Raw genomic sequence first — 26,750 nt, forward strand, 5'->3', positions numbered from 1 at the left:
GCACAATTCAAAATGTTGGTGCTGACCTTTCAAGCCCTAAGCGGCCTCGGCCCAGTATATCTGAAGGAGCATCTCCACCCCCATCGTTCTGCCAGGACACTGAGGTCCAGCGCCGAGGGCCTTCTGGCAGTTCCCTCACTGAGAGAAACCAAGTTACAAGGAACCATGCAGAGGGCCTTCTCGGTAGTGGCGTCCACCCTGTGGAACGCCCTTCCACCAGATGTCAAAGAGAAGAACAACTACCAGACTTTTAGAAGACATCTGAAGGCAGCCCTGTTTAGGGAAGCTTTAATGTTTAACAGACCACTGTATTTTAATACTTTGTTGGAAGCTGCCCAGAGTGGCTGGGGAAACCCAGCCAGATGGACAGGGTATGAATAATAAATTATTATTATTATTATTATTATTATTATTATTATTATTATTATTAGCCTAAGCTGATAACGGGCCAGCTTTGCCACAGAGCTTACCACCAGTGACAGAGATGGAGGTGGGAGAATCCCCAAACTGCATCCCTGTTTTTCCAGATGGAGTGCAGCCCCCCTCCAGAAGTAAACTCCCCAGCCTGGGAACAGCTCACCCACGAAGTCTCCATCTCACCCTGATTTGGTCTCTGTTTGTCCACCCTCCATCCAGCTCTCCGCCACATCCAGGTGCCTGTCTGGAACAGTTGCAGCCTCCCCTGGTTAAGAAACAGAAGGACAGAGGAAGAGATCCATTTGCAATTCTAATGAGCAATTTAACAGAGGAAGAATGCAGTGGAGTGATTTGTGAGCACAAAGAGAGGAAGAGAGGGCAGCCCTTCCAAATGCAACCCTGGGCACCCTGGTAGGATCTCTCCCCCCCCCCCCCCGCCATTGGCTCCCTGTCTGGCTCGCTCTCTGGCCACTCCCCTTTATAAAGTCCACCTGCTGTTGCTCAGCCTCACCTAACGGACCGAAATCCCTGCAGGAGAAGATCCGAAGAGCAGGCAAACATCCCTCTGTGGATTCCAAAGCCAGCCCCAGCTAGTGCCTCAGTTTCCCCAAAGGTATGTAACACGACTGCCTCGTTGGCCAGGGGAAAGAGTGGCTTAGGCGGCCTCTGTCTCTCCCTTGAGCCAGAGAGAGACCTGTCTCCCTTTCAGGTACATAAAACTTGCTTTATTTAATGACGCTGAAATATCCTGATAAGCAGGCTCAGGGACGCTGCCTTCTCTGGCTCCTTCAAAGCCAGGTCATTATTTATCCGCGCACACCATGATTTCTTCTAGGGAGCCAAAGGATCTGCATAAACATTTCTCGTTTCGTATGCGAAGTTCCTCTTGGCTGGGCTCCAGGGCTCCACACCAAGGGTGTTCTTGTGTGTCCTGAGGACTTTGAGCTTGTCTTTCTCAAGCAGTCATCCGATGGCACCTTTCACAAGGGTGGGGTGAGGAGGTTCTGCCTCTCCAAGGAGCTGGGGAAGGTCCCCAGTCTGCCTGGCCAGACCCTTGAGAGTGCTGAAAGTGACTGTTTGGACCTTGGGCAGTTGAAAACAAAGGCTGCTTCCGAGATCAGGAGGAGCCTTTGCCCTTTCTAGGGCTCTGGGTGCCACAAGCATGCCAGTTCTTCCCTGTGTTCAGAAAGGATGAAGGAGGATGGAGCAAATTGACCCCCTCAGGTGGTCCTACCTGGGCAGGTAGTCCTCGTCTTCTCCACAGCCAGCCAGACACCCAAACATGCCGATGTTGGCTCCAATGGGGCGAAGCTGATGTCTGAGCTGCTCCGAGGATCCCTGAGTCATAATTGCTGCCTTGCCTGCCTTCCCTGAATGATCAACGCCTTTAATGTAAATCTCAGAAATGCCTTCCTGTCAGTCAGGCTCAGGAGTGGCCATGCATGCTTTGAAACCAAACCCCACGAGTATTCCAGGGGTCCTGCAAACCCCTTCAGAAGAAGATTCCCTTTTCCATGTCGTCCTCAAAGCACTGCAGCCCATGTAGGGTATATGCCTTGGGGAGAGAGACAAAGTGTTACCCTACTTGCAGGGCGCCTTCATTCCCACTGCTTTTGTTGGGAGACAAGAAGAAGAAGAAGAGTTTGGATTTGATATCCCGCTTTATCACTACCCGAAGGAGTCTCAAAGCGGCTAAAATTCTCCTTTCCCTTCCTCCCCCACAACAAACACTCTGTGAGGTGAGTGGGGCTGAGAGACTTCAGAGAAGTGTGACTAGCCCAAGGTCACCCAGCAGCTGCATGTGGAGGAGCGGGGAATCGAACCCAGTTCACCAGATTACGAGTCCACCACTCCTAACCACTACACCACACTGGCTCACAAGGGGTCCTGGTAGGCTCAGACTCCTGGGAACGTCTCTCGCCCTTCACTGGGGTCCCACAGAAAGAAAGAGTGCTGCGTCTGAGAGCAGAGATGAGGGTTAGTGCCCTGGAGGCATCTGCTGCCCACAGAGTCAAGGCCTGCACTTGTGCCCACACGTCAGGTGAAGGCAGGTGGGGTGCTCTGTCCCTTCCCAGGACTTCTGTCCTCTGACAGCCTCTTCACTGGGAAGCCAGGTTTACTGGCAGGAAACCGTTTCAATCTTCCCCTTTTCCTTGTCCGCTGTGCATGCGGCAAGTTTGGAGGGTGCTGGTTAAGCCAGGATTAGCTGCTGTGATCACAGGCTCTGATGCCAAGCTGAGTCAATGGATAATGCCAATCACTGTATCATGCCAAGAAGCATTTGTTCCCTAAGACAGACAGACAATGGCATTCGGAACCGAAACCCACCTGTGGCTCCTCCTGATTCTCAGATGCTTGCGAGCCGCATCAGATGATGTGATTTCACCTCCACTGTTTGCAGAAAGGGAGATGCCCCTCTGACAAACACACAGAGGCTGCCCAATCAGTGTGGAGCCAGACTGGGGCCCCCAACTCTTGCATGTGAAGGAAGCAAGCTTTTTGCAAGGCCTGCCTTGAGGTAAAAAGGTAAAGGTAAACGGACCCCTGACCATTAGGTCCAGTCGTGGCCGACTCTGGGGTTGCGGCGCTCATCTCACTTTACTGGCCAAGGGAGCCAACGTACAGCTTCCGGGTCATGTGGCCAGCATGACTAAGCCGCTTCTGGCGAATCAGAGCAGTGCACAGAAATGCTGTTTACCTTCCCGCCAGAGTGGTACCTATTTATCTACTTGCACTGGTATGCTTTCAAACTGCTAGGTTGGCAGGAGCAGGGACCGCGCAACGGGAGCTCACCCCATCACGGGGATTCGAACCGCCGACCTTCTGATCGGCAAGTCCTAGGCTCTGTGGATTAGTCGCCAGGAAAGAGCTTCCCTTGGCATGGGTGGGTCAAACCCTGCCCAGAAGAAGCCTTGGATTGCCAATGCTGCCGCCACCACTGGACTCAGATGGCCTAGCCAGTGTCAGGAGGAAGCTCTAGAAGAGATCAAACCATCCATTATGCAGAGTGTGGTGCCATGACAAACAAGGTGCCCCAAGACCTTTGCAATCCTCTGGAGCCCCAGGCATATTGCAGGCCAAAGGTGGGTCCCCTGCAGCCATCCAGCAATAAGTGGACTACAGCTCCCATGTTTCCTGACCACTGGCCATCCTGGCAGGGGCTGATGGGAGCTGGAGCCCTACAACATATTGGTGAAGGGGGCAAAGAAGCTTGAAGCACTGGCTTCATTCACAGGCAGGCAATGCTCCTGATGCAACCTCTGGCTGTGGCATCCCATTAGAAAGGGGAATTGCATGGCGTAGCTGAGACCTAACCCTGTGCAAGCCCTGACAGAACAATCCAAAGCTGCACAAGAGTAAGAGACACCTGCTCAGTCCCACTGGAGATCTAGACCAGTGTTAGGCAGACAGAATAGGGCCTAAGCTGGACAGGCAGGTGCTGGCTTAGAGTCGGGTGCGTCTCAGGCGCAGGCCAATCTCGCCCCAGCAATGGCATAATGGAACTCCAGCATGAGAGTTTGGGCACCTCTCCCACTGGAGCAGTCAAGGGAGAACAGCATAGCACCCCCTCAGGCAAGAATGAGAGCCAGCCATTTCTCACTACCAGCAGCCTGGAAGCCTCAGGTAAGGGACCCCACAAAACCATGAGTCCATCTTGGAGCATGCAAAGTGATGGGGGCTCTGGTGCTAGAATTAAGTCCATCAAATGCTCACCACCACCACCGCAAGGGACAAGCACCACCTTGCTGAGAGGTGCATTTTGGCCCTGGTTGCCCCCAGCATCATGGACTATGGTTACCAGATTTTTTTCAGTGAATCTGGGCCCCCCCTTTTTTTAAGCTGAGTAGGAACAGGGAGTCAGTAGTGGGGATGGTGAGGCAAAAGATCCTGGGCCCAAGCACACATGCATATTGTATAAAGGTGCAAAGCCCTTCTTTCGCACCCTGGGAAACATAAAGGCTCAGAGTTTTAAAAAACTAGGCAATGGCCAGCTGGCCGTGACTCCTGAGCCTCCCCCGATTAGTCAAAACAAAGGGGGAAGAGGGCAGGAGATCTGTACCACTGGATGTCCCCAGTTCTCCTTTAGCAGTGGCAGCAGCAGTCTCAGCAGCCCGGAGCCAGGCTGGTAACGCAGGTGACTCTGGCTGGCTTCAGGAACTGGTCGCTGCCATGGTGCCCGCCATTTTCCTCTCTGGAAGTCCTCATATGATTGTGCACAATCTTGTGCACAACACATCATATAGGGACTTCCAGCAAGCAGCTCCTGAAGCCAGCCAGAGCCAACAGCGCTACAAGGCTGGCTCCGGGCTGCTGAGACTGCTGCTGCCACATTTCCCGGGGACAGATTTGCAAATCCGGGGACTGTCCCCAGGAACCGGGGATGTCCGGTAACCCTACCATGGACCCTGTTTTATTTATTATTACAGTGGTACCTCGGGTTAAGTACTTAATTCGTTCCGGAGGTCCGTTCTTAACCTGAAACTGTTCTTAACCTAAAACACCATTTTAGCTAATGGTGCCTCCTGCTGCTGCTGTGTCGCCGCTGCGCAATTTCTGTTCTCATCCTGAAGCAAAGTTCTTAACCCGAGGTACTATTTCTGGGTTAGCGGAGCCTGTAACCTGAAGCGTATGTAACCAGAGGTACCACTGTACTTTGTTTATTGCATTTATCTCCCACCTCTCCCTCCAAGAAGCTCCATACATGCTTCTCCTCCCACCCTCCACCCCCCACCCCACATCTTATTTAAGCCCCACAACAATCCCGTGAGGTAGGTCCAGCTGAGAGGCAGTGACTGGCCCAAGGTCACCCAGTGAGCTTCTTCACGGCCGAGTGGGGATTTGAACCCTGGTCTCCCAGGTCCTAGTCCAGCACTCTAACCAGCACACCACACTGGCTCTGTCTTCCATGTGTGTTATGTTTTTGTCCAATCCACTTGTCTGCTAGAGCAAGCCTAATTAAAAACCTCATATGTGATATATTTACACTCACCAATAAGTAACAGATTTTCTTTGTTACTGTTTGGGGGGGGGGAGAGAGCTGTGTGAAGAAACTCTTTCCAAAGCCTTCTATATTAAGATCACCTGCCACCACTCCTTGGCCACAAATGCATATAAGCAACCCTTTCCAGGTATTCCATCTCCCCTCTAAAGATGCCCTTTACACGTGGCCAAATGGCAAAGAGCCTCTCTGCCCCTCTCCCTGCATGGTTTTCTGTTTATCTCCCCAAAGTTGCTGCTCCACGGCCAAGGAAACTTATTTAGATTATTTAAGAGGTTTCTGACCCTAACCTTTCGCCACAAGGTCCTGGGGTGTGTGCAGTGGAGGGTTACAAACATATGATTGTACAACATAAAAAAATCTAATAGAACAATTTAAAACAAACCAAAGAACACGCACAAACAAATGTGGATTGTCTGCTTGACAAGGCTGGGTTATTTGCCAACAGATCAAGCGCAGAGATGGGCAGGAAATCACAGTCAAGGAAGGCAGGTTTAATTCCTGGTGTGTGCCAAAGGTTGCCTTTGTCTGCTTTCAAGGGTCCTTGTGCTCTGCCCAGTTGCCCGAGAGCAGAAGAACTTTACTTGCCAGGGAGTGAAAGGATCTGCTCAGGTTACCCACAAGTCTGGGCCCAGAAGCGGAGACTCTCTGCTCATTTGGACTGCGTGCATATTTCAAAAATAATTCTGGAAATACCAGTTTGGGGGCAGGGGGTGGAGAAAGCTGCCTTATCCCGTCAGACAATTGGTCCATTGTTTACACTGACTGGCGATGACTTTCCAGGGTTTCAGACAGGTGGTTCTCCAGGCTCTACCTAGGGATGCCACTGGGAACTGAAGTTGGGACCTCCTGATGTGGAGCTATGCCACTTCCCCCAGTTAATGCAATTAATTGGCTCCATTCCACAGTCTGGAAGAGACTGCGGCTGGCAAAGAGTGGCTTGTGGTATCCGGCATCCTTAAGATCATCCCTGAATCCTGCAGGACAGATTCCAACTGGTTGTCCAGAGTTGTCAGACACCTAATGCAGGTTGGGAGTTGGGCTGAATCAGAGAAAGAGAGAGAGAACAGCTTACAACAGCCCTGCAATGTAGTCCACTGTTAATATTTCAGGCAAGAGGGAGGCTGAAGATGGTTTGGACTCCCTGTCGGAAAATAAGTTCTAGTCTGATGAGAGAAGGAGAAAAAAAAATTCTCTAGCCACTTTCTCCATTGCTGGGCATAACTTGATGATGAACTTCTGCTATGTTTCCTCTTACTCATCTATTCTCTAATCTTTTTCCTTATACGGTTCAGGACCACAATACCTAAAGGACCGCCTCTCCCAATATAAACCAACCTGGATTCTGTGTTCATCTTCTGAGACCCTTCTTCATGTGCCTCCTCCATGAGAGCCTGGAGGGTGGCAACATGAGAACGGGCCTTTTCTGCAGTGGCTCCCCGTTTGGGGAATGCTCTCCCCAGGGAGACTTGCCTGGCGCCTTCATTATACACCTTTAGTTAGGCGCCAGGGGGAAACTTTCCTCTTCAACCAGGCCTTGGACTGATTGGCACCCAATGCCCTTTTAAATGTGTTTGTGGAAGGGAGGATTATTGGTTTCTTTCTACTGTATTATGCGTTTTGTCTTTTTATATTGTAATTTTATGTTGTGAACTGCCCTGAGATCTACAAGTAGAGGGGCAGTATTCAAACCTAATAGTTAATAAGATGGAGTCGCTCCATCCCCTTGACAATTCTGCTTGCCCTATTCTGAGCTCCCCTCGTTTTCTCCTCAGAAACGGCCAAAATGAAGATGCTGGTGCTGAACTCGAAACGCCTGCAGATCGGGGCCCTGACTGGGCTGCTCCTCCTCCTCGCGGCTCTTGTTGGCCTTTTCTTTGGGCTCCGCTCTAAGCCATCCTTTGCTCCCCTAGAAGATGGACACATCTACAAGAGTGCCGCCGTGGCCACAGACGCAGGGCCCTGCTCTGTCGTGGGCAGGTAGGCAGGTCCCTCCCTCCCCCCCCCCAAGGTGGCAGGAAGCCTAGTGAGGAGGAACGCTGCCCCTGCCTGCTGGGCTGTGACAAGGCTTTGTCTTCCACAGCGATATCCTTCAAAAGGGCGGCTCGGCCGTGGATTCTGCCATTGCGGCTCTCCTCTGCGTGGGCCTGATGAACCCCCACAGCATGGGCATCGGAGGGGGGCTCGTCTTCACCATTTCTACAGCGGATGGTAAGGATGGGCAGAGGGAGCTCTTTCTGCCATGGGGGGTGGCAAGACATGCCTGCCTGCCTGGGGCAGCTGCTAAGGCTGCCTTTTCCAATTGGGTGCATCCAGATGTTTTGGACTACAACTCCCATCAGCCCCAGGCAACTGGTTGGGGTTGATGGGGATTGTAGTCTGGAAACTGGAGGGGCACCAGCTCTGGGGGAGGCCACCAGAGACCCCCCAGGCTTCGGTATATTTTTCTTGAAAATATGTTGCACACCACCCAAATCTCTGAAATTCCAGGGGTTCTAGGTGTGCTCACCTAAGGTCTGAGTTTCCTTCTGGGAATGAGGCACAGGGGAGACTGTGGTGTCTTTATGATATATGGTTTATTTACATATCTATACAACCTGAGCTTATGATGGAGGGATTTGTGGCATTCACACCTCAAGAGGTTCTGGCTTCTCCTATAACCACAGCACCCTTGGACTTAAGTAGACACCAACCATTGCTCTCAAATGATGCTCTTTGACTGTCACTCCGCCTGCTGCTTATTATGTCCATTTTATAACTCCTAACTGCAATCCTAAAACACATAAAAGCTAAGTCTCATTTGAGGAAAGGGGGGAGAGAACCTACTCATTTGCAAATGAAATTTCCCCTTGATCTTTTGTTGTTCTAATCACTCCTTATCTCCAGGCTATTGCCTCCTGCAGAAGGCTAAAGGTAAAGGTAAAGGTACCCCGACCGTTGGGTCCAGTTGCGGACGACTCTGGGGTTGCGCTCTATAGGCTGAGGGAGCCGCCGTTTGTCTGCAGACAGCTTCTGGGTCATGTGGCAAGCATGACTAAGCTGCTTCTGCTGAACCAGAGCAGCACACAGAAACAGTTTACCTTCCCACTGGAGCGGTACCTATTTATCTACTTGCACTTTGACGTGCTTTCGAACTGCTAGGTTGGCAGGAGCTGGGACTGAGCAATGGGAGCTCACCTTCCGATCGGCAAGCCCTAGGCTCAGTGGTTTAGACCACAGCACCACCTGCGTCCCACCACCCACAGAAAGCTAGTCCTGGCTTAATTCGCTTTTGACACACCACAGGAAGCATCAGCTTGGCTTAATTAGCTATTGACACATGTTGATTCCCTAGGGTTAGAAGCCCTTAGAACACAGCTCAAATACACACACAGGTCTAGCAGCCAGTTTTAACATACAAAGCTTAATTAAATTCTAACACTTACTTGATCCGGAATTTAGGGCGTCTTGCACCCACCCTGATTACAAAGTAAATATAGCTTTACCAAGCAGTCCTAATAATGAGGAATGGGATAACAAAGCTTGCTGAGTGTGGGTTACTCTAGATATAAGGTAACATTGAGACTGACAATCAGCATGGATATCCCTGCAGTGTAAAGGTAAAGGGATCCCTGACCATTAGGTCCAGTCGTGACCGACTCTGGGGTTGCGGCGCTCATCTCGCTTTACTGGCTGAGGGAGCCGGCGTATAGCTTCCGGATCATGTGGCCAGCATGACTAATCCGCTTCTGGCGAACCAGAGCAGCGCACGGAAACGTCGTTTACCTTCCCGCCGGAGCGGTACCTATTTATCTACTTGCACTTTGATGTGCTTTTGAACTGCTAGGTTGGCAGGAGCAGGGACCGAGCAACGGGAGCTCACCCCGTCGCGGGGATTCGAACCGCCGACCTTCTGATCGGCAAGCCCTAGGCTCAGTGGTTTAGACCACAGCGCCATCCATGTTCCGAAGGTAACATTTCCAAAGTACAATACCAGTGGTAGGCAGCTTTCAACACAAAGAGCTGAGTTGTCCACTCCTGCTGTTGAATTGTTCACCTGTAAAGTTCAACAAGTGTATTGTCAGTGTGTACACAATGATTGAGCTGTACAAATCAGCAACTGGGCACTTCCACACCTACTCTTGTACATGCTTGGAGAAACAGCTTGCCCCTCCCTGTGTTTCAACGTAATGTGCGAACCAGCCAGCAGCACTGCAGAGATGTGATCCTAGAGCGTGCCAGTTTCTGACTTGGCCAGATCCATCACTGTGTTGACTCCCCCGACAATCTGTGGACAAGATGCTGAGACAGATTTTTTGCCTCTCGACAGGGAAAGTGGAAGTCATCAATGCCAGGGAAACGGCGCCAAGAAATGCATTCCGGGATATGTTTGGCAATGACACACAGCTGTCCAAGAAAGGTAAAGGGATGGGAAGTCCTTCATTGGTGTTATTGGCAGGCTGGGATCCAGGTAGGTTGGCACCTCTAGAGTATTGTGGTGTAGGTAAAGGTGTCCCTGAAGTTGTCCTAAATGCTCCTCATCTACCTCCATTCCTGAGTCCAAAAAAATTGACCTTCCTGCTCAGGCTGTGCCATGTCTTTTTAAAAATATGTATATAATTTTTATTAAATTTTCTCTTTTACAATTTCATATAAACATTTTACAGCCTTAAGATGTCAATGACTTCCCTTCTCTTTCCAAGATTCATTTTATGTATCTTAAATCACTGCGTATTTTACAAAAACTATACCAATCTGTTTTCCACTATTGCATCTATCCAAACTTATTTACACTGTTGAATTTATCTTAAGGCTGCCAGCGTTTTCAGGTGTATACAATTCTTTTCCAGCTATTCAGTGAACATTTTCCAATCTTCTTTAAACATGTGTTCTTCTTGTTTTCTTACTCCATATGTTAAGTCTGCAAGTTGTGCATATTCTGTCAACTTAAGTTGCCATCCTTCTTTAGTTGGGACCTCAGTGTTTTGGGCTAACAAAACACCGGCCGCAGTTGTTGCATACATAAATAAGTTTTTCTGTCACCTGGGAATTTCAGACTGAATTATCTGGGCTGTGCCATGTTTTTTTCTCCAAAGAAGAGTATGAGTAAGAAGCTCCATCTTACAGTTATTTTAAAAAGTCTCCCACTAATCTATTGAATCATAGAATCATAAAATTTGTAGAGCTGGAAGGGATCCCATGGTCATCTAGCCCATACCCTGCAGTACAGCAATCTCAACTAAAGCATCCACGACAGAAGGCCACCCTGTCTCTGCTTAGAAAACTCCAATGAAGCAGAGTCCACAACTACCTAAAATCACTACCTTGCCTGGGAAACTTGTGCAAAGCACGATGGCACCAAGGGCAAGAAATCAATCTGTTTGTTTATTTAGAGTATTTGTGCCCCACTCTTCATCCTGAAAGGCTCTCAGAGTGGCTTGCATGCAATCAAAACAAGACAGTCCTTACAACCGGGTTGGGGGGAGATACCACACGCAAGGAAAAGGTGACAGGGAGGGAAGAGGAAAACCAAAACTCAAGAGCCTATTTCTAAAAGTTGTTCCTATAACGACCAGCTGGCACGGTTCAGGAGCAGGAGATGCCTGATGAACCTAATACTGTACACACTTAGCATTTTGCTAGCCTTGATTTAAATTGGTTCATGGGGTGCCCTTGTCTGGTTTGCATCCCACCAGGCCTTACTCCGTTGCCTGGGCTCTAACCTAATTAATACATCCCAAACACTTTCTAGACTGGTGACTGGGAGCGGCCGCCGAGACCACATAACACCGGTCTTGAAAGACCTACATTGGCTCCCAGTACGTTTCCGAGCACAAGTCAAAGTGTTGGTGCTGACCTTTAAAGCCCTAAACGGCCTCGGCCCAGTAGACCTGAAGGAGCGTCTCCACCCCCATTGTTCTGCCCGGACACTGAGGTCCAGCTCTGAGGGCCTTCTGGTGGTTCCCTTGCTGTGAGAAGCGAATTTGCAGTGAACCAGGCAGAGGGTCTTCTCAGTAGTGGCGCCCACCCTGTGGAACGCCCTCCCACCAGATGTCAAGGAAATAAACAACTATCTGACGTTTAGAAGGCAGCCCTGTTTAGGGAAGTTTCTAATGACTGATGTTTTAATGTATTTTTAATCTCTTGTTGGAAGCTGCCCACAGTGGCTGGGGAAAACCAGCCAGATGGGCGGGGTAAAAATAGCATATTCTTATTCTTATTCTTATTCTTATTCTTATTCTTATTCTTATTCTTATTCTTATTCTTATTCTTATTCTTTTGGCCACCTTAAAGAGGTCTGCAGGAGTACCCCCAAGTCCTTTTATGAAGGCTAATCTTTACCAGCCCCCTGAATGCCACTCAGAAGTTTGCTGGGGTCCCCAGCACTGACCCAAGGGCCCAGACTGCCGCCTTCTCCTCCTCTCATGAGCCAGCGATTTAGGGGAGCCCATCTTGGCCCCCAGGTGCCCCTCTCCTCACCTCACCTCCTTCTCCCTGAGGTGCAAAGAGGGAGTTGTGCGCAGCCCTTTGAATGTGGGCTGCCCTGAGGCAAAGCTTCCACAAAGGTCCCTGCCCCTCAGATACTGGAATTTTGATCTGCTTGCTCTCTGCTCTCCAATTATGGTGTATTGATCTGCTTGCTCTGTCTGCCCGTTCCAGGAGGGTTGTCCATTGCAATTCCGGGAGAGATCCGTGGCTATGAAATGGCTCACAAACGGCACGGCAAGTTGGCGTGGAAGGAGCTGTTTCTGCCCAGCATCGAACTGGCACGGAAGGGTTTCCCAGTTGGGAAAGGCCTGGCAGGAGCCCTGGCATATAGAAAGGAAGCGATTGAGAGCAACCCGTCCATGTGGTAGGTTTGGGGGGTAAGGCACTCTGTGGCACGGGGAGGTCAAAAGCACAATGGGAGCTCAACTGAGGGAGCAGTGATGGGGTTGGCTCCCTCACAGGGAGATCAGAGCCAAAGGAGGCCACCAAACTGTCAGCAAACCTTTTGGCCGTACCTTGGCTGGAATTTGGCACGGCTGCCAAGTGCCTGATGAAATGGCTTCAGGGGCCAAATCTGCTCCACAGGCTGCCAGCTCACTCTGTTCTCATTTAGGTCATCAGAGTTATTCATTGCAGTTTAATAAACGCCACAGAAAACAACCCTTGAAGAGATGTAGCCTCTCAACAAAGCATGTCTCATGTTTTAGGCTCAAAGGCCTTTCTATGGAAGTCTGACTGACCAGACATTTTGCTTCCTCAGGCAGATCAACAAGTGGTGCCATTGCTCACCCCACCTACTCCCAAGTCAACGTGCAGAGTTCACCTGAACATGTGCAGAGTTGGGCCCTCTTTAGGTGTTCAGTATCTGTATTGAAGAAAGGGTACACTAGCCTTCCCCAGCCTGATCCATTCCAAATATTTTGGACTACAACTCCCATCAGTCCCAGCATAATATGGCTGCCCACGGTGCTGCCTTCTGCCTCAACATGCTTCCATTGACAGGGTTCCCTAGCAGGTTTTGGACTACAATTCACATCATCCCTGACCATGGTCCCGCTAGCCAGGGATGATGGCAATTGTAGTCCAAAGACATATGGAGACCCAGGTGTGAGAAACGCTGATCTAGGAGGTTACTGTGCTGCCATGTGAGCTAGCACCCAAGCACCCATGTGGCCAACTCTCCTTTTTTAAAAAAGTTTTTTATTTATACTTTTCAAATTTATACATTTCATTCATTTTACAATCCATTTAACATTTCAAAATTTGTCTTCCTTCCCTCTCTTTCTGCTGTTCCTCACATTTATTTTGTAATATCTTCTGCATATCCAAGTTCATTTAACTTGCTCATTTATTCATCTACTGTAAATATTTACTCTTATAAAACTGCAGGTTATTACAATAATCCTGCTAATGTTTTTATCTGTTTACAATTTATCTTTAAATACTCAATAAACCATTTCCATTCTTTTATAAAAAGTTTGTTATCTTGATTTCTTATTCTTCTGGTAAGTTTCGCCATTTCTGCATATTCCGTAAGTTTTTGTACCTATTCTTCCTTTCCTGCGACTTCTGCTTCTTTCCACTTTTGGGCAAGTAACATTCTTGCTGCTGTAGTAGCATACATCAATAAATTTCTATACAATTTAGGTAGTTCTGTCCCTATAATTCCCAAAAGAAAAGCTTCTGGGTTGTTGTTTTTTATAAAAGTTATTTTGAACATCCTTTTCAATTCATTATATATCATTTCTCAGTAAGCTTTAACCTTACTACAAGACATAGCTGTCAACTTACAGATTTGAAAATATGGGACCTGCAGCCTCGAAAATAAGGGATCAGCAGCCAAAATAAGGGATCAACAATTACTTTCATAAAATATATATTTTGTTGCGTGCAAATGGCTTTAGATACCTATTAGGTCCATAAATTACCATATAGCATATATTCAACACAAAAAAACAGCAACAATTTGTTGTTGACAAAGGACAGCTGGACATAGAAAGGGCCCAATTACCTTCAGTAGCTTATTTAAGGGACATCATCAATAAGGGACAGCAGCGGGACATGGTGGTGGGATAAGGGGCTGTCCCGCCAAATAAGGGACGCTTGACAGCTATGCTACAAGACCACCATGTGGCCAATTCTCCTTGTCTTTCCTCTCCCTCTCCCCCACCAGTGCGGTCTTCTGCAAAGACGGGAAAGTTCTCCAGGAGAATGAGATTCTCACCCTCCCCAACCTGGCCCGCACCTACGAGATCTTAGCCGAGGAGGGTCCAGATGCCTTTTATACCGGGAGCTTAGCTCAGCAAATTATAGCCGACATCGCAGCAGCAGGTGAGAAATCTGGATGTGGCAGAGGGCTTATATGGGAAAGGTCCACTGCCATTTCTAAACCCCATGAAAAGCTCACTGGCAGCTTGGCAGTCCTATGGACTAGCCACCTCTCCTTTATACACACCGATTGTTTTTGCCACCCATGGCAGGGGTGTAGCCTTTAAAATCCATGCCAAGGCATCCTGGGAGCTCTGGTTCAGTCCAGATCACAGGAGCCAACTCCTTGGGTCTGAGATTCCTTTGCCCCACCCAAAAGTTGATGGGCATTGCCGTTCAAATGGCATGCGTGCCCCGCGTCCAGTTGTCAATTATGTGGGGCGGGGCTTATCTGGCTGGGTCCCCCAAATATTTTATTCAATTGGGACCCCTGTCCCCATCTTCTCTTCCAGGAGGGAACATCACTCTGGACGACTTGAGAGACTACACGCCGATTCTAGATGAAAATCCTTTAAAGGTCCACATAGGAGAGCTCACCATGTTTGCACCCAATGCCCCCTTTAGTGGTGCTGTGCTGGCCCTGGCACTCAACATCATGAAAGGTAAGCTTTCTCCATCTCTTTAGGCATGAGAGGCTTAAAAATGCCTACTTGTTTGTCATATTTATATCCCACCTTTCCTCCCCAAGGAGCTGAAGGTGGCATACATGGTTCTCCCACCCACCCCATCTCAAATTAATCTCCTCAACAACCCTGTGAGGTAGGCTAGTGTCAGATGCTGATGGTGGTTGCTCGTGAGTCACCAGGCAGGACTCCAACCTGTCTTTTACAGGTTTTTGTTAAGTTGTGGGTGAACATATCAGACAACACAGCGATTCTTCAAACAGCTCTTGTTTATTCACAGGCCAGAACAGAACTGAACTGAAGGGTTCAGTCAGCCTGCTTATATAGAGTTCCAGTACAACGTAACTGTAACAATTTTCTAAAACTATCCAATCACTGAAAGTCACTTTCGATCCCTTATTTGCATAACTATCTACAGTATCCCCCTGCTGGCCCAGGGTGAGAACTTCAGTACATAACAGTTTTATTGTGCAAACTATTTACAGCGCAGATCTACAAAGTTCATGTCCGTCTCAGTCACTTGCAGAATCCGGGAGTGGCCCCTTCCGGCTTCTCCCCGAACATAAGAACTTCGGCACCCCAAGCCTCCTCCTCCCCTTCTTGCGTTTCACCCCTCTGCGCAAGCTGGGCGACGGAAGTGGCGTGCGTCTCTCCTGGCCAGCCAGCCGGGCAAGGTGAGGCGCTGGGCCTCTCAGCTGCATCCTTGAGCCTTTTCCTCACTTGGCTGGCTCCTTCCCTCTCTTCTCCACTGGAGGTATGGCTTTTCCCACCGCTGGAAGAGGAACTGCTCCTCAGGAGTTTCGGAGGCTTTCTATATTGCAACGGCCCCCCTGCCTCTCTCCCCTGTTCCGATGGCAGTCCCCTGACAGCTAGGTTTGCCCAAGGTCACCCAGAGAACTGCATGTGGCCAAGTGAGGATATGCTGACTGGCTGCCATGCCCCCTCCCTCAAGGACTCTCTCCCCAACACCCCAACTGTTAGGTTGTGGGTGAACATATCAGACGACACAGCGATTCTTCAAACAGCTCTTGTTTATTCACAGGCCAGAACTGAACTGAACTGAAGAGCTCAGTCAGCCTGCTTATATAGAGCTCCAGTACAACGTAACTGTAACAATTTTCTAAAACTATCCAGTCACTGAACGTCACTTTCGATCCCTTATTTGCATTACTATCCACAGTATCCCCCTGCTGGCCCAGGGTGAGAACTTCAGTACATAACAGTTTGGCTCAAATTGCGCCCTTGCCAGCTTCAGCTGTGGCAGGGGCTCTGCTCACCTGTCTGATGCCGAACCTTTGCTTCTCTCTGGCAGAATTTAATTTCGCCCGCAGCGACGTGGAGACTCTGGAGAAAAAGGTCTTGACTTACCACCGCATTGTTGAGGCCTTCCGCTTTGCTTACGCCAAGAGGACTTTACTGGGGGACCCTGCATTTGTCAACATTGCCGGGGTAAGTCCATTGCTGTTCTGTAATATCCGAGGAATAAAAGAGCTTATTTAGCTGAGTGGCAGAGGGCAGCTTTCAATCGTTTTGCCTGTTGGGATGTGACTCAAAGCTAGGAGAGGATATATTTATGAGCTGTTATCCTTCCTTCCTCACGTTTGTGAGTTCAGCAGCGTGCGATCCCTTAAAACAGTAACCACACAAACAAGTCTTGTAAAAAAACAACATCATTTACTCAGAATACTTGCTGAAACGTAACTGGCACAGCAGCTTTGTTCAGGCGGGCTTAAAGCGGTTATTTGATTACAAAGACATACTTAAGTCTAGCTGATGGGTAGGCAAACTAAGGCTCGGCGGCCGAATCTGGCCCAATTGCCTTCTAAATCCAGCCCGTGGATGGTCCAGGAATCAGTGTGTTTTTACATGAGTAGAATGTGTCCTTTCATTTAAAATGCATCTCTGGGTTATTTGTGGGGCATAGGAATTTGTTCATTTCCCCCCAAAATATAGTCCGGCCCCCCACAAGGTCTGAGGGACAGTGGACCGGCCCCCTGCTGAAAAAGTTTGCTGACCCCTGGTCTAGCTTAAAACGTGGTCTGAGTTTGGAGCTCTGACTGAGTGGGCATTCTCACATTGCTGGCATGGTGGGGAAAGATGGAAAGAGCGGTTGTGCCCAGGCAGGTAGGAGAAAATAAAGATATGCCCTCTCCATGTCAGGGGGGCACAGTCTCTCACAGAGTTCTCTCCAGCGAACTTACAGGAAAACTCTGCAACCTTCAGCTCCTGTCATGTGCCCATCTAGCAAAACATGAATGGTTGGTTTGACTGCATTTTAAATATCCCACACTGCCAAGTCAGGTCCCGCCACTGCCTTTGCTTTCTCTCCTTCCATCCAGATCATCGAAAACATAACCTCGGAGCACTTTTCGAAGAAGCTGTGGGCCAAAATCACTGATGAGACCCATGAAGTCAGCTACTACGAGCCAGAATATTACACTCCGGACGACTCTGGGACATCCCATCTCTCTGTGGTGTCCGCAGATGGGAGCGCTGTGGCTGCTACCAGCACCATCAACCAATTGTAGGAGCTCTGAGCATTGCTTCCCATGTAGGGGACTCTGCCAACGGTGGCTGGGATGGGAACTTGCAGTGGAGAATTGGCTTCTGCTGAAACGGGCTGTGGGGGAAGGATTAATTCAGAGGAGCCTGGATAGCTCAGCTGGGTAGACCACGGTGCTGATGATGCCAAGGTTGCAGGTTCGATTCCCGTATGGGACAGCTGAATATTCCTACATTGCAAGGGGGTTGGACTAGATCACGGGTGTCAAACACAAGGCCCACGGGCCGAATCCGGCCCGCCAGACCTCATCATGTGGCCCCTGTAGCCGCCGGCTGCCAGCCTTCACCTTTTATTCTCACTTTTTTTTTTGACACAAGAAAGCCGCCTCTTCAGCGCATGCGCGGCAGCCTACAAGCCAGAGAACGTCTGCCCTCTAGCGGCGCCGGCCGTTCTACACAGGAAACCTCCACTTTACATGCATTCAGGAAACCTCCACTTGTTTTTATATTGAGCGCATATTGAGTCCTATAGATACAACCGGCCCTTTGAGGGTGACCAAACTGCTGATGCGGCCCCCGATGAATTTGCGTTTGACACCCCTGGACTAGATGATTCTCAAGGTCCCTTCCAACTCTACAATTCTGTGATTCTATGACAGTCTTTCCCCACCCATTGATGGATTACACTACTTTCCCAGGGTACGGACAGACCCTCACCACAGGATCCAAGGGGAACAAAGCTTTTTTATGTCTGGATATGGACTGAACCAGATCTAAATCATGAAGGGACGTGGGTGGCACTGTGGGTTAAACCACAGAGCCTAGGACTTGCTGATCAGAAGGTCAGCGGTTCGAATCCCCGCGACGGGGTGAGCTCCCGTTGCTTGGTCCCTGCTCCTGCCAACCTAGCAGTTCGAAAGCACGTCAAAGTGCAAGTAGATAAATAGGTACCGCTCCGGCGGGAAGGTAAACGGCGTTTCTGTGCGCTGCTCTGGTTTGCCAGAAGTGGCTTAGTCATGCTGGCCACATGACCCGGAAGCTGTACGCCGGCTCCCTCGGCCAATAAAGTGAGATGAGCGCCGCAACCCCAGAGTTGGTCACGACTGGACCTAATGGTCAGGGGTCCCTTTACCTTTACCTAGATCTAAATCAGGGGTTCCCAAATTCCCCCCAATCCCCCAAAACCACTTAGCATTGCTGAGGGCCTAGGCGGACCACAGAACGATTTTTTCTGCCTGCTATTGTAATAATAGAATCATACAATTGTAGAGTTGGAAGGGTTATCTATGAATGACAGGGATGACAGCTAAAGATTCCCTAGCAGATGGGCCATCCAACCTTTGTTTCAACCTCTGTTTAAAAACAATGTGTTGTCCTAGATACTGCACAATTTAAAATGGCACCTTAATTGCTTCTTTTATTTCTTGTACAGTGTATTTTGTTGTATTCCGCGTAATACGGTAAGAGAAGCAATTAAAACACTGTTAAAAAATCAATATAAATATTTAGTGCAATGGATTCAGGGCCATCTCCTGCCTTTATCCACAAATCCACAGACAACTTGAATGAAGCTTGTGGACTCCTGGAAACCCCTGATCTAGTTAATCCACATTATCCAGAAAAACCTCAATCTGATATGTACCTTAGACAGTGATACAGTATGGAGACTAGCCCTATATTGTCCTGGAGAAGGTTTTTTTTTCCTAAGCAAAGAGTTGCCCACTGCCTCCTTTAGGCTAGAATTGGCTGTCACTGCAGCCAGGGCCAGATTTAGGTTTGATGAGGCCCTAAGCTACTGAAGGTAATGGGACCCTTTATACGTCCAGCTGTCCTTTGTCAACAACAAATTGCTGCTGTTTTTTGTGTTGAATATATGCTACATGGTAATTTATGGACCTAACAGGTCCATACACAACACAAAACACTGTTGCTGTATGTAGGTTTTATTTTATTTGTTTTTTTATCTTATATTTTGGAAATGTACATCCAATTTTTTCCCCTCTAATTTTTTGGGGGGCTCCCAAGTGAATGGGGCCCGAAGCTATAGTTTGATTAGGTTATACGTAAATCCTTAAGGAAATCAGCCCTGAGTGCTCACTGGAAGGACAGATCCTGAAGCTGAGGCTCCAATACTTTGGCCACCTCATGAGAAGAGAAGACTCCCCGGAAAGATGGAGGGCACAAGGAGAAGGGGACGACAGAGGACAAGATGGTTGGACAGTGTTCTCGAAGCTACCAGCATGAGTTTGACCAAACTGTGGGAGGCAGTGGAAGACAGGAGTGCCTGGCGTGCTCTGGTCCATGGGGTCACAAAGAGTCAGACACGACTAAACGACTAAACAACAACAAAATCCAGCACTGACTGCAGCTCCATGTCTGGGAGAAAATACTTCACCTGGAAGAATTCTGATCTTCACAGAATTGTTAAAGACGCAGGAGCTCTCTTTGGGTCAGGAGCAGTGAGGAGGAGAACTGATCTGCTTACTGGGACCCGAAGACCCTTTGGGTTCCACCCTTTCCAACTGTTACAATTCCACGATTCTATGGTTTTGGAGGAAAAACTTGCCCGTTACATCTTTCACCAACAGCAGTTGCAGATGGAACATTTTCCACATGGTGTCAGCACTGGGTTATATTGGTGGTGGAGAAATCAAACCCAACCTAACCCAGCCAAACAAACACAAACCATTTGTACTTTCCTGAAGAATCAGACCCTCTAGGTACTCGGATCAAAGCCAGATTTCTCTCCCCTCTCTGCAAACCTGCTTCCAAGGACAGAGGCGCTTCTGTTCATTTTGTAAAACTTATCACGGGCTCTTGAGTGTTTGCAGGTGCACATAGGAGCCTCTTTTTCTAAGCATCCAATCCTTTCCCACGCAGGAGGAATGTTTGTAGCACACAAAACAGGAAGCATCCAATGATGTAAAGAAGAAGGAATAGTTTATCTTAGAGATGCTGGAAAGGATGAATGTTTACAGACTCTCAAAGTGTCTCTATTTTCCAGGGATGGTCGCAGATTTACAGAAGCCGTTCCAGTTTCTGATTTAATCCCAGAATGTCCAGCTTTCCCTTAGGCCATCCCTATTTTAATCAGAGAAATGTTGGAGGGTATGGTAGGCCGTCCCTATTTTTATTGGTCATGGAGTTATGTGACCCCCAAGCTAAGGAGCTAAGTAACTATACAACCTTTAGAAGACCTCTGAAGGCAGCCCTATACAGTGGTACCTTGGTTTACGAACTTAATCCGTTCCAGAAGTCCGTTCTTAAACCAAAGCGTTCTTAAACCAAGGTGTGCTTTCCCATAGCAGTGGGTGACTCAATTTACAAATGGAACACACTCAACAGGAAGTGACACATGTTCTGCTTCCAAGGCAAAGTTCACAAACCTAAACACCTACTTCCAGGTTTGCAGCGTTCTTAATCCAAGTTGTTCATAAACTAAGCTGTACTTAAACCAAGGTACCACTGTATAGTGAAGTTTTTTTAATATTTTATGTTTTATTATATTTTATATGTGTTGGAAGCTGCCCAGTGTGGCTGGGGCAACCCAGTCAGATGAGCGGGGTATAAATAATAAAATTCTTATTATGGAATAGGACGTCCCTATTTTCATTGGAGAAATCAGTATAACCTGATAATGAACGTTAAACTTTCCCAGCATTTCTGAGATACTAATGTCTTCCTTTTCTCATATATATATATATATATATATATATATATATATATATATATATGAGCCTTAGCTTTGGACTTACATTCGTAACTACAAAAGGATGGGAGCAAGAGCTGTTTTTAAGGCCCAGGCATGAACGGTAGCTAAGGAGTCCTCCTTGCCATGGGCTGTTCCTCCATCATCTAGAGCAGTGGTTCCCAAATTGTGTCATGCTGCTCCCCGGGGTGGGGGGTGAATACCTGGGGAGAGGGACTAAGAGGCAAGAGGGCAGCAGTGGAGTGCAGGAGGGTAGGGGGCACAGGGGATGAGTTTATGGAACCAAAGGGACAGTGGCCTGAAAAGGTTTGGGAAGCACCATCCTACAGGTTTGGTGACTCTGCCAAAGAGCCCAGAGGAGGGACCAGACGCAGGCCCGGTTCCCTGGCACATGGACCTCTTTGGCGCATGGGCTGCTCAGAAGCACACATTTTGTGCGCAGGTGTCCCAAACTGCTGTGTGTGAGGTGGTGATGCTGGTAAGGTAAAAAGGACCCCATGGCGGTTAAGTCCAGTCACAGGCGACTATGGAGTTGCGGCACTCATCTCGCTTTTAGGCCAAGGGAGCCGGCTTTGTCCACAGACAGCTTTCCGGGTCATGTGGCCAGCATGACTAAACCGCTTCTGGTGCAACAGAACACTGTGATGGAAACCAGAGCGCACAGAAACACTGTTTACCTTCCCGCCGCAGTGGTACCTATTTAACTACTTGCACTGGCATGCTTTTGAACTGCTAGGTTGGCAAAAGCTGAGGCAGAGCAAAGGGAGCTCACCCCGTCGCGCAGATTCGAACCGCCGAATTTCTGATCGGCAAGCCCAAGAGGCTCAGTGGTTTAGACCACATGTGTCTCTTTAGGCTCTCCTTGGCCACAAGCTTCTGTCTGAGGTAGCTCTCTTTCTGGAGCCCATGTTTCCTGCTTCCACCACCATTGGACCTGACGTCGTCTTTCTTGTCCGGCTCAGCTTTGGCTCAGACGTCCTTTCTCCGGTGAGCGGCATCCTGTTCAATGACGAGATGGATGACTTCAGCTCCCCACACATCGTCAACGGCTTTGGGGTCCACCCGTCTGTGGCGAACTTCATCGCCCCAGGTAAGGCCTCTTGGGTGTCTCTCTTGGGGGCTTTGCATTCTGGCCAACTCTCTAGGCAAGAGCTTGGCTGGTGGTCCTGCCCAAGGGGCAGGCCGCTTCTTCTCTGCCTCCCCTCTTCCTTGGCCGAAGGACACTGCAAACCCCCTCTGGCCCACACCAGCCCCAAGTCTCCTTCACCTCTGGATTTCCTACTAAGGTCTGGTGGGTAAGCGGGCTTTTTAGCAAGGCTGAGGCCTGGGAATACCCATCTAACTGCTCACCTCCCTGACAGGGAAGCGTCCTTTTTCTTCCATGTGTCCGTCTATCCTAGTGGATAAGGAGAACAAGGTCCGGATGGTGGTCGGTGCTTCTGGAGGAACAAAGATCACCACAGCGACAGCATTGGTAGGTTGTTGGTGGGCTGAGGAGAAGCCAAACAGGTTTAGGAGCAAGGGGAGGACCCTGGGCGGTCCATCGCAGCCACAAGGCCTGCAGCAGAGGAGACCCTGCTGCCCCAGAACTATGGGTGAGAGGAAGAAGAGGCCTAGTCTGGAAGCCAAGGGGACTGAGACATGGGGTGGTGGTGGAGTCATGTCTCTCATGGTGGTGCAAGGCATTAGCGATTAAAATCACCTCTTTGGGAGGGCTCTGGGAGTTGGTGAGGTCCCAGTTCCAGCCCCCAGCTGGCCATGTTGTTCTCTGAGTGACTTGGGGGCCATTCCCCCTCAAGGGAGAAGGTGGTGCGCCATTTTGAGCTCTTTGGAGTAAAACAAAATGGAGGGTGGAAAAGCAAATAGCCAGGTCAGCCTGGTTGGGGCTATCTTGAAGTGCCTTTGCTGGGCGTGTTGTGGAGGTGGATGAGGGGAGGGTCTCCCACACAGGGCAGAGAGCTGCTTTGAGTCTACATTCTAGGAACGGTTGTGTGTTTGCGTGTCTACATGGGGTGCCTTGTTTTTTCTCCTCATCCAGACCATTCTCCGCTCCCTCTGGTTCGGCTACAACATTAAGGAGGCGGTGGAGGAGCCTCGCATCCATAACCAGCTCTTCCCTTCCCTCACTGTCCTGGAGAATGAGGTGGAGCAGGTCGGTCTGCCTCGAAGAGGGGAAGGGTGGGAATGAAGAACTGAGAACATCAGGTCTGCTCAGGGAGCTGCCTTGGGCCGTTGAGTCCAGCCATTGGGGTTCATCCTCCTCAGCACTGTCCACACTGATAGGCAGGAGATAGTCTCAGCCCTTACCTGGAGATGCTGCGACGGCAGATTGAAATGGGGACCTTCTGCATTCAAAGCAGCTGCTCCACCATGAAGCAGCTACGACGGCCCTTGCCTGCTTCTGCTTTCAGGGCTGACCAGATATTGCTCACTTTAAGAAAATTCACAGACTATAGCAGTGTAGTTAAAGGTTTAAGGTAGGAGGTAAAGGTTGCCATTCGACATCCCAGTTCTGGCCTGCCCATTTGCCGGCGTGCATTTGCTCACACCATGCACAGTGAATGAACAGTATAGATCCGGAGGTGGCCACCATCTTAGATGATTCTAGGTTTTTTCGAGAGGCCATGGAACCTCCATAGGCCAAGGCACTCTACCTTTACCAGATGCCCAGGAAGATGGGTGCAGGGGAGGAGGCTATTTCACATGCACAAATATACAATTTTACTATGTATCTATATCTATATTGCTGGTTTTATTTTGATACATTTTGTGTCAAAAACATATTGACAGAAAAGGTATCAAAATAAAATCAGCAATATATATATATATAGTCTGATTTTATTGATATTTTAATTAATATTTTATTGTGTATTATTATTATTATTATTATTATTATTATTATTATTATTATTATTATCCACTCTTCACTATAAGGTCCTAAAGCAGACAACAGTATTAAAGACAATATTTAAAACAATTTAAAACAACTTGCAACCATAAAAACAAAGCAGGGCCTAAAAACACACACCTCAAGTGTCAAGAGCTTTATATGTGAACCACTTAGAGGTTTTTGTTGATTAAATATATAAATTATTATCATTATTATTATACAAAATATATTGAATTACATTATAGCTTGTTGAATAAATAGATGACGTATGTGCATTGCACAGAAGTCAAAAAGTGCCAGCCCAGCACTGCCTGGCTGGCGCTCTCCAAGGTCCAAAGCAGACCACCCCTCACCCCTGCCCCCCCACCCCACTTGAGACCCTCTTGACAGGAGCTGAGGGAGATCCTCTTGCACACCTAGGATGAGAGAGAGGGCTCTCTGACCACAGAGGCACCTGCTAGCCTTGCATTCCGCAACCTGGTGCCCTTCAGGTGTTTCTGATTACAACTCCCATCATCCCCTGCTGGCCAGCATGGCCTTGTGATTCCGAGTTGTAGTCCAGAACATCTGGAGGCTGCCATCTTGAGGAAGGCAAGGCTCAGCCACTGCCGGCAACAGAGAGGACCGCTGGGCGGGGAAGGGGGAGAGGAGTCAAATCAGATTCTTGGTGAGTGTGTTTATCTGCTTTCTGTGTCCAGGAAATAGAAGATGGATTGAAGAAGAGAGGACATGAGATTCAGAGGACCAGCAGGGGAGCTGTGGTCCAGGCCATCCTGCGGACAGAAGAAGGCTGGTCAGCTGCCTCAGACTCTCGGAAGGGGGGAGTCCCTGCAGGATACTAAACTGGCTCCAAGTTTGGACGGATCACAGACATAATTGCAGATCGATCAGTTTCTTCCGGCGACCCACTGAAACAAGTCCACCTGTACTGTGCTGTGGTGGATCACACATCAGCAGCAAATCCCATGCCTCTGAGATGTTTCAGAAACCAGGAAGTACCTCCAACCATTGATCTATACTGCCCGAGTCATCATGGCATTAAAGGAAATTCAGGAAATTCATATATTGGTTATGACGAATGGAGAAAGCCACCACGAAAGGGCCTGCTTGCATGAGGATGATGTTCTGAGAATTGCCCTGGTCTGAAATGGTTCACTTGAGGAAAGATCTATGAGAGGCAGCGAGGGTTATCTTCTTCTTCATTCTCATCACCACAATTAAACCATTTTCTGGCCTGTCAGATATCTTCACCAAATAAATAGGATGGATTTGAGGGTCTTCCTGATTAACTTAGGAGCAAAGGGGGGAAAGGATTGCAATGAGAACAGTCACCTCAGCTGCAATGTCTCACATCTTACAAAAAACAGCATTTAAACTGGTCTGCCTGAGTTGACTGAGCGGTCGTTGAACTGTGGTGGATTTTGATGCGTTCAGAAACTGAAAAGCATTAACAGAAGTGGAGAGAATCTTCAGCTGCTGGTTCAGGAAGTAAACACTCTGCCAAACATCAGGGGTTTTTAAAAATTAGGATAATTAAAAAATTTTTTAACTGGTTCTCAGGTATAATCTTAGTCCACCACATTTAGTAAAATGTTGTTTTGTTCTTAGTGTTGGACGGTTACAGCTTTCAGACCAAAATGCCTTTATATGTGGATTTCCCCCCCAGTGGGAATATCTGGGGATGTTGACAATGCCAAAGGGTTAGATCCTGCCCCCTTGCAAAGTCATCTGGAGGAGGATGACAAGTTGTCTTTGGCCAAACTTCTAACAATAAAAATGAATATTTTACTTGGAATTTTCTTTTCTTTAGTCCCAAGCGTCTGTTCTCCTTCTACTGTTCTATAAAAAAATAAGACTGCAGAAACAGCAGCAGCTGTTTCATTTGGGAAAACTTAAAGAGGCCCATCAAAGCCAAGAGCATTGTGAAGAAGGTTTTGGTTTTTAGTGGGACTGGGGCTGTCAACTAGAGAGCTGGAGCACTGTGGGCAACTCAGCTGAAAACCATTTTTTGACTTTAATAATGAAGAAGGTTTGTGTAAAGATGGCAAAAGCTTTTAAGGTTAGCCAGGTCTCAGTTTAACGCCTGAAGAAAGAATGGCGTCATTACACCTGGGGTGGCTCACAGTTAATGGTGGCCTCCCCCAAATGTTTTTGTACATATTTTGCTGCATCGGAAGGTGTATGCACCTGTCAGAGCTGCCCGAGGTCCCAGCTCACAAAGGACCAACGCCGCTTCGTTGTTAAGTATAAAAGTCTTTATTGAAGTTCAGTTTCACTTCCACAGCCGCAGCGTGCAGCTCTACGTCTCACACTCTAGACCGCTGAAGCTCCGTCTGAATCTCCTCCCCCCTGACACCAGTTTAAGACTCCAGCCTTGCTCCACCTCTTCCTCTGCTCTTTCCTCCTCTGGTTCCGCCTGTCCGTCGGGGTCTCGCCCTTCCTAGACTCTTCTGACACTGAGTCCCCTGAATCTTCCCCCTCCCTCCGGCGGGCTTTAGGACCTGGTTCCCAATCCGGGTTTCCTGCTGTCTCGTGCGCCTGTACATTTGAACTTGGCGCGTGCGCCCAGCCTGCAACCTTCCTCCTGACCTTTGCACTGCTGCTGTCACTGCTCCCCCCTTCGGGGAGGCTAGCTGGAACTGACCTCTCCTCCGTTCCCCCACTTTCCGATGGAGGCGTGGTCAGCCCTGACTCATCTTCTCTCCCCGCTGGAGGAGACGCTGGTCCTGACACATGTGACTCTTCCCCCCCACTACGCTCTGGTGGGGAAGCTGGTCCTGATCCCCCGCTGCTGCTTTGGGAGTCCCCGCTGGCCCCTTGTTTCTGGTGCGTCCCCCCTGGGACCCCCCTTGCCCAGACCATCGGCGCCCCCTT

At 48.8% G+C, this 26,750-nt stretch overlaps 1 protein-coding gene across 1 annotated transcript; it reads left to right on the forward strand.

The window, feature by feature from the left end:
* The first annotated feature begins 901 nt into the window (after nucleotides 1-901).
* GGT1 (gamma-glutamyltransferase 1) lies at nucleotides 902-25,671 on the forward strand. The gene is made up of 13 exons (XM_053369015.1): nucleotides 902-1,030; nucleotides 7,192-7,396; nucleotides 7,500-7,627; nucleotides 9,726-9,815; nucleotides 12,056-12,248; nucleotides 14,058-14,215; nucleotides 14,605-14,754; nucleotides 16,088-16,224; nucleotides 17,115-17,299; nucleotides 21,949-22,076; nucleotides 22,348-22,460; nucleotides 23,025-23,138; nucleotides 24,575-25,671. Exons 2-13 carry the CDS (start codon nucleotides 7,203-7,205, stop codon nucleotides 24,716-24,718), a joined length of 1,734 nt encoding a protein of 577 aa, XP_053224990.1. The 5' UTR covers nucleotides 902-1,030; nucleotides 7,192-7,202; the 3' UTR covers nucleotides 24,719-25,671.
* The last annotated feature ends 1,079 nt before the right edge of the window (nucleotides 25,672-26,750 follow it).

Source organism: Podarcis raffonei, chromosome 16, assembly GCF_027172205.1.
Source record: "Podarcis raffonei isolate rPodRaf1 chromosome 16, rPodRaf1.pri, whole genome shotgun sequence".
NCBI lineage: Eukaryota > Metazoa > Chordata > Lepidosauria > Squamata > Lacertidae > Podarcis > Podarcis raffonei.